General features: G+C 45.6%; 1 protein-coding gene across 3 annotated transcripts in view; it reads left to right on the forward strand.

Moving 5' to 3' along the window:
* Window positions 1-2,768, forward strand: part of Fam107b (family with sequence similarity 107, member B) — a 69,574-nt gene extending 66,806 nt beyond the window's left edge. For all 3 annotated transcript variants that reach the window (XM_005387159.2, XM_013515498.1, XM_013515497.1), the window contains one exon: window positions 254-2,768. In XM_005387159.2, coding sequence (XP_005387216.1) covers window positions 254-370 — 117 coding nt within the window. In that variant the 3' untranslated portion in view covers window positions 371-2,768. The remainder of the gene's footprint in view (window positions 1-253) is intronic.
* Window positions 2,769-8,358: the final 5,590 nt, after the last annotated feature.

Raw genomic sequence — 8,358 nt, forward strand, 5'->3', positions numbered from 1 at the left:
GTGCCCTTATGTTTAATAACATACACACGCACGCACGCACACACACACACACACACGCACGCACGCACACACACACACACACGCACACACACACACGCACACACGCGCACACACACGCGCGCACTGGCACATACGCATATGTATTTTTTTCTGAGGTGGAGGATGAAGAGAGAATTGCCCACTGGAAAGACAAGAGTGGTTTGACAAACCTCTCAGGTTATAAATAATTTTCCTGTTTTTGAATTCCTTTTAGCTTGAACTTGAGAAGCAGAAATTGCAAGAAGAGCAAGAAAACGCGCCAGAGTTTGTGAAGGTGAAAGGCAACCTCAGGAGGACAGGCCAGGAGGTGGCCCATGCGCAGGAGTCCTAGGCCGGGCCGCCGACGTCACCGCAAGAACTGTCTGGGTGCCTTTCCACGCCGTCTCGGCCGGAGCCCCAGGGAGTACTGCGGCCAGCTAAGGAGCCTGCCTGGAGGGGATTTCCGTGGTTTCCTGCGGTCTGGGTGGGTGAATTGTCGGTGGCAGTTGCAGTTCCCTTTCGCCAAATGAAGGATATTGACCAGCACTTAAGTTGGAATAATGGACCTGCATTCAGAGGCTTTCGCAGAACAAAACAACAGAACAAGAGAAAAGGGAAGAGGACACTGGAGTAAATGGAGAGTTGCACCACTCAGTTTTTCCTCAATCCAAATTCTGTAGGGCAGGGTGACTTTTTCTTTGAAAAGCTAAAGAAAAGATATTTAATTCTTCTCATGGTTATCTGTCAGATAACTTAGATTGCATAGAAATGCATTTAATCTGTCACATCCCATACTGGTACATTTTGAGAGTCCAAAGTTTTCTTACTTACTTTGTTCTTTCACCTGTGTTAGAGTTCTTAGCAGGGACTGTTGGTGTTGAGCGCAGCGGTGACCTCTGCAGGCACTGAAGTCCAGAGACAGGAAAGAAGGGTTAGGTGTGCAAGGCTCCTCCTCCCCATCTAGGCGCTCTGCGCGCAGGAAGGCGCGTGTGCAGGTCATGCATCACTGTGATAAGCAGTAGGGTTTCTCTGCAGTCTCACTCTTAACCTTTGTGCTGAGCTAGTCCTTCCAGAGGAAGTGATTCCACAGCCTTTTGGAAAATGGAAAGAGAACATACAACCCAGCTTCCCTTTCAGAAGTAGAAAGCCCAGAATCTTGTAATCTCTCCAGAGAGCGGTGTCGGGGGATGTTCGTGAGGAGTGCCGCGGGAAGATTTTACAGTGTTTGTACATTTTGATATCATTAGAATCCAAACTTTGACAATTTCTGACTAAGGGTCACATATTTCTTGACTATTTTTTTCCTCGTGCAGGAAGACTTCTGCCACCCGCTCAGCCTAGTGCTGTTGAGAAGGGTGATTCTGATGACTACTGTATTATTGCGTCTCTCAGGAAAGCCGAGGAGCTCGGCCTCCTCACACTTGCTAATTAAATGTGCTCCTCAGAGGACATCCACGTTCCAGGGACAGCACAGTTCTCATGCAGAAGTAATTTTATACTGCTGGTGTAATGTGTGTGGACTTAGTGCAGAGACAGCTCAGCCAGTAACTTTTGCAGTAAGGAGTATTCTTATGCTTCCTCTGATGACGACAGAGAGTTGGACCCGGGCTTTGCAACCCTCACTAGCACAGTACACATTAGCTGTCTGTGCGAGTGCGTTAGTCTTAGCAGCTGACAGGCCCGTATTCAGTCCTAGTGTGAACAAGATAAGTAAGTGAGGATGACACACGGCTAGGGAAACGTGTTAGTTGATTACACCTGAAGTGGGTTATTTGTCTCATCAGCGAGTATTATTTGAATAAAGTACAAGATGCTTAAGATAAAATACTGCTCTATACTAGTTTCCTCTGAAGACTGGAGTGGTGGCTGTCTCTTCACCAGTCTCTTGAGAGAAGAAAGTGCAGTAGCTGATGGTCTTGAAAGAACACGTCGGTTGCGCACTCATCCGGAGCTCTTTCCTTGTGCGTGTGGCTTGGCGGCGTGGGTGATAAAGTGGAAATTCAGCCTGGCTCAAATTGTTTCATCTGCCTGGACTTAGATCTGTGTCTTTGGAGCCGTTCTGCCATTTGACGTAATTCTCCAGGGCCCTACCAGGCTCCTAGAGAAGGATGAATTCTGTTCCTAAAACTTCTCTAGAATTCATTCATCCCTGGGAAAGAGTTAATTTAAAAGAGCATTCTCTCCGCATCGCAGACAAGTTAGCAGAGTTGTTTGTAGTTAGTACTACACGGTCCAGCCAGAGACTTGTAAGTAGTGCAAAGTGACGGACTGTGCTGAACCGCAAGGCACAGGTCGTGACGTTCTTCGAAGTCTGCTCAGCCGGCTCCCAGGCTGGAGCTCGGCGGATGGTCCGTTTCTCCTCCACACTGTCCTGCCCAGGCCTCTGGACTCGGAACGTCTGCGCGGTCCTGTGCTTTGAGCCGCTTTTTTTTTTCCACAAAAATGGCTCCATTTTTCCACTCTGTGGTTTTCTTAAAATAGTTGAGTGTTTTATAGTCTCCTGGTAGTAAAGTAGTATTGCTTTATAAGCTATAACAGTTGACTTTATTCTTCTACTCTGGAAACTCTTGCCTTGTTTGAGTGTATATAATATATATAAAGGGAGCCTTAATGGATTTGTTTTCATAATTTAATATTTTTTGTATTTGCTCTTGTATAATTGTTTTTAATGGAAAGTATTACAGAATTGAGGGTGGAATTCTTAGAACCAAAGTTATTCTTAATAAAAATTACCACATGCTTGGACCATGCAGCCATGTTTGTCTGATCTGTTTAGGACACACATCCGGGAGAGGGTGGCACTGCCTGAGACCAGAATGCTGCTCCGGGACGCTTTTGGATGAGTGTGCTTTGACAGCCTTCCCTCCCGATGAGTTGTGTTCTGCTATCACCTTGTGTCTGTCGGGGCTGACAATTTACACATCAGACAGTGCATGCTAAGATATTAATGGCACCGTGTGTTACACTTTGTGTACGGAACCTGGCACGTAAGTCACAGCAGCTGTGGATCCCATGGGCCACAGCATTTGGACTCCTAGGTAGCAGCTTGGTAGGACAATGGCAGATATCTTTAGGGAAGGGCCACTTTTAAGTGCTTTTGGTGAGCTAGTACAAGTGTGAGTGATGATAATTTTTTTTACTCAGCTAAATTAATGTTACTCTCAAAGAAGTTACTGTGGGAAGCTGTACCCGTGATTGCATTCTATTATTGGTTAAAGTAATTAGGGATTCAGGTCTCTTTACTTGATGATTGTATCTTTTTTAAAAATCTACTTTGGAGAGTGAAAGTTTGCAGTCTCATAGATTATAACACAAGCCCTAGAGCCCACACAGAAGATGGGCAGCAGAGATGATTTGAGCAGTAGCTACACCCTTGGAATAACCACTTTCCCAAGATGACAGTTTTGAGGCTATCAGACCGTGTAATTGGATGTTTGTGTGTGTATATGTGTGTGTGTGTGTCTTATAGTAGAAGTATATCTCAAGAAAGGGAAATTAAAGTGCTAAGTTTTAAAGTGCTACAAATGAAATATACTCTCGGGGCTGGGGATTTAGCTCAGCGGCACAGCGCCTGCCTGGCAAGCACAAGGTTGTGAGTTTGATTCCTGGTACCAGAAAAAAACCAAAAAATATATATATATATATATATATATTTATATATACTCTTGGCTACTAGTATAAATTTTGAAGTATTTTATTTCTAAGGTGTGAAATAAATGAATTCAGATAAGTGAAATTTTTATGAGCTAGCCTCACAGTCAATTTCCACTTTGTCTTTTCCTCATGAGAAAGTATAATCTGATTGACAACTGGGGATGTTTTGAATATCTCCCCATGTACTCCTAAATTTTCTAGCAAGATGGTGATTCCCAACAGGAGTCTGGAAAAAACCCCGGAGTGTGGAAAAAAAGCAGCATTTATTGAATGTATGCTCAGTGCTACTAGTGTTGCTGTACCCTGGCCCTCTCAAGATACGAGTGTGTGTGTGTGTGTGTGTAAGTGTACGTATGTGTGCACACATTAGTGTTGATACTTTTATATCTCTGCCTACTGAGTATCTCGAGTTCAGAGCCACACCCGTAGTAGTACATCCTTCTTCCTCTCCCCCATTCCGTATCTGTAGCGCCCTCCCCAGCCATCAAAACCTGGCCGCCACACCTCCTCTGAGCCTGCTTCCTTCCTCCATCCTCCTGTGTTTGGGCAGTCCTCTGACCCTTTTCAACCACCTTCCTCATTCAGGCTCTGCCCAGTGATATTTTTGACTGAATTAGGAAGGAAACAACCATTTTTCCTTGGGCATTTAAACATATATTGTAAATTTAAGTGAATTGCCTCAAATAACCTAACTTACACACTAAGAGGGACTGATTGGAACCTTTCAAACTCTTTGAACAGTACACAACCTGTACTTGAATACAATAATCACATTTTAAAATAACTTGCATGGACCTATTTTTAAAATCAAGCCTTAATGTCCATTATTTTTACATTTAAAGGTCACTTTCCTATAACTGTGGCCCTTTTAAATTTTCATCTTATGGTTTAAATATGAAGCATGCCCAAAGACTCACGTACTGAAGATTCAACCCTCCAATGCAGCAGTGCTTGGAGGTGGGGCCAAAAGAGGTGATTGGTCATTACTGATTGGTGACTTCATTGGCAGAGTAGGCTATTGGAAGGTGGGGCCCAGCTGGAGGAAGTAAGTCGCTGTGGATGTGCCTTTGGAGGGTGTGTCTCTCTCTGGCTCCTTAACCGTTTCCTGGTTGCCATGCAGTGAACAACTGTCTCTACCATGCCCTGCCACCAAGTTGTTTCTGCCCTGCACAGGCCTAAAAGCGATGAAACCACCTGACCATGGACTGAACGTTCTGAAACTATAAGCCAGAATACACTTTCCTCCTCTAGTTGTGTATGTGAAATACTTTACTTCAGCAACAAAAGCTGACTAATACAGTATCCTCCTAAGGGCTTAGTGTACTTCCAAGGCTTGTATAAATCGAATGAAGCCTAATGGAAAAGAAATGCTTCCTTAGAGTAACTGAAGGAGCCAGATCTGGGTGCTGGTTATTATTAGATACGGCCTGGCTGAGTGGTCCAATTTCTTTCAGTCATGATTCGCAGGCCTTGGACCAAGTCCTTTTTAGTAATTCTTACTTGCTTTGTCGTGGGATTTTTAAATACTTCACCCTATATATTACTTCATTTTCTTCAAACTTGATGTCCTTCCCAGCAATGGTATAGACTTGCATTACCTACACAGTGTTCTGCCTTTGTGATGTATTGATCTTGTTCATTAGCATTATTGAAAGCTTTGTATGCTTTATCAATATCTCAGACTACAATATATTAGATGCACGTAGCAACAAATGAATAATACTTAGTTTACATACAGAGTGTCTATAAATGTAATAAAAAATAAATGTAGAGAAGATGAAATACAGATGGCCCATTGGCACTGAAGTGGTGCTGGCAGAGTTGATTTTGCCTAAGAGTCACTGAGTCCATATGATGCATTTCCTTTGGATTTATTTTTTTTTTGTCTTTTTGAGACAGGGTCTCGCTATGCAGTTCAGGCTGTCCCTGAGCTCACTTTGTAGCCCAGGCTGGTCTTGAACTCACAATGATTGAGGTGGTTTTTATTTCAAAGCAGGGAAGGATAATTCAGTGAAAAAAGTTGTGCACCTGGAACCAAACGAAGATGTACTCCTGTACTCAACACCATATTGAAAAATAACCCCAAATTTACTGAAATATTCAACCGAAAAGTAATACAAAGAAAAGATAAAGGAACACTTTTTAGAATCCTGGGAGCGGGGCTGGGAGGCCTTAAACAGGACGTCTAACCCAAACCTGTAATGAAGAAAACAGTCTGGCCTGGCTCGCTGTCCACAGCAGTGATCCCAGCTCACCAGGTGCTGGGCGGGAGGGTCACAGGTCGCCCTGCTTGGGCAGCTTAGCGACTTTGCGAGATCCCGTCTCAAAATTGTAAAAAGGGCTAGGTATGTAGCTCAGTGCAAAAGCCTTGGGTTCAGTCCCCAGTACTGTACCACAAAATAAGCAAACAAAACCTGAATGAATTGGTGAAAAATGTCTACAAAAAAAGGTTAAAAGTAACAGACTAAGATATATTCCATGCGTAGCAGCAAACGAATACTACCGAAATCACCTACAGAATGTCTGCAAATGTCAATGCAGTAAAAACACATGGAATGTGTGAAGAGGACGTGTACAGAAGGTGGAAACCAGTGACCTACCTGCATGTGAAGAGAGAACGTTACCAGTATCTGGAAATACAGATGAAAATAACCATGAGATAATTCTGCACAAGTATCCACAGCAGAACCGCAGTTCTGATGCTATGTATTGTCGGTAAGGCTATGGAGACCCAGGTACACTTGTGTGTGTTCAGTGACAGTGCAAATTAGTAGAGCCTGCTGGGAAGTACACGTCCCTTCACACCCTCTCGAATGGATGCAGTGCAAAGGGCAGACAATCCTGTGAGAATTTGGACAAAATGAATCCCATGTTGCATTGCTTCTGAAAACGTAAGAATGTACAGTCACTCTGGGAAAGACGGGCAGTTTCTGAAAAGGTTAAACAGGGATTTACCGTATGACTCAGCAGTTCTCCTAAGTATGTACCCAACAGAAACGTGTGTACCGTGAGACCGTCCAGCCCATGCCATGGCCAAGCTGATCCACTCTCCTTGTGATCACACGGACATTCTCTTGCCACCCCCTCCTCTAGGGCCTGATCAAGAACCCCTCCTCCAGGATACACACTTGAGCCTGGGTCCGTGAAAGACACCCAGGGGTGTAGGCTTCACCCCCAAAACCGTCTTGCCCTTCAGCCTTTCTGCTGTCATGGAATTGAGGGTGATACGGCTCGGACGTTGGCCTTGCTGCTGAGGTGGGAAGGGGCCGAGAGCCGGGTGAGCGGGAATGGGAAGGAATGGAGCTCACGCCTGTGTGGTGCTCGGGGTGCCGGGGCTTGCGGGGCTCCAGAATGGCCAGTCGGGGTTCTTTCCCGCGTGATGGCAAGCTTCTGTTTACCTTTTCTCTCAGTGAAGCCTTGATCACACTAGTGAGGGGACGCCCGTTTCCCTCCTGGCTGAATGAGTGCTCCAGACTGCAGTTCAGAACAGAAGGTTCTCAAGCACTTGAGAAATACTGGCTGTTTGAGGTCTAATAGGAGTTGAAACAGGACGGTGTAGAGTAGAATTAGCAGAGAATACAGTGGCCGCCTCCCCTCTCCCGGTTCCGCCGCTGATGCCTGAGGTACACCCACATTTGTATCTCCTTTATCACTCGCTCCTGGTTATTGATTGATTCGAGATGTTCCAGGAAACAAGAGCCCGTGTCAGGCGCCAACAGGGAAAGTGGCGGTTAGAAACATCTGCAGCCGCACAGCAGGACAGCATCTTACACACAGAGCGTGAGCCAGAGGCGGGGTTCATAGGCCACCCCCAGAGACCTGGTGCTCTGCTGCTTGGAAAGGGCTGCCTCCGTGTGCCCCTTTCCACCTCCTTCCTCCTCCTTCCCTTCCTTAGCAACCATAGTGCTGCTCAAAGGTGGGCAGCCTGATTGACGAGCTGCACGTAGAACCAAGTCTGTCTCACCGGCCCCAGACCTTGAGGTGCTATAATCTCGTTCAGAGATAAAACACTGCACACAGATAAGAAATAATAGGCATTAAATGAACGCCGTGCGAACACCTAGAGGGCAGTAACTGTAGGAGCGAAGTGAGAGAAGAAAACGCCTAAACTGAATGGCTTTATTGCAAGACAATTACATACAAGTCCCCCGGTGTCTTGGTTACTTATCTCTCGTTGCTGAGACAAAGTACCCAACGCCCAAAATGAAGGAGGGAAAGGTTTATTTAGCTCACAGTTTGTGGAGGTTTCAGTCCATACTTGGCTGGCTCCAAGGCAGAAGATAACAAAGCAACAAGAGCAAAGCACGGAATGGCAGCTGAACAGCAAACAGCCAGAGCAAAAGGGAGGAATGGCGGCAAGCAGCCTCTTTTCCTGCCTTACTTTGTAAACAGGCTACCCCCACCTAAGGGGCGTGTAGCTCTCACATAATCTCCATGCCCTCCTCTTCCACAGGCTCAGGATGTATACAAAGTAAGCACCCTGGCTTCCGGCTGAGTCACTCAGCCAAACCTCTAGGCTCCCCAAGTTGACACAATGTATCAACCGTAACACCCAGGGATTCCGTGGCAGCCAGTGGCGCAGGTATCTTCAATTAAATGTGAATTTTGTTTCTCTTGCTCTTCCTCTCTCTTTCCTGGCTGTTTTTCAGAATGGAGTCTGGGTGGACTGGAAACGCAGGGGGTTGT

Source organism: Chinchilla lanigera, unplaced genomic scaffold (genome assembly GCF_000276665.1).
Source record: "Chinchilla lanigera isolate Chin_1 unplaced genomic scaffold, ChiLan1.0 scaffold00028, whole genome shotgun sequence".
Classification (NCBI taxonomy): domain Eukaryota; kingdom Metazoa; phylum Chordata; class Mammalia; order Rodentia; family Chinchillidae; genus Chinchilla; species Chinchilla lanigera.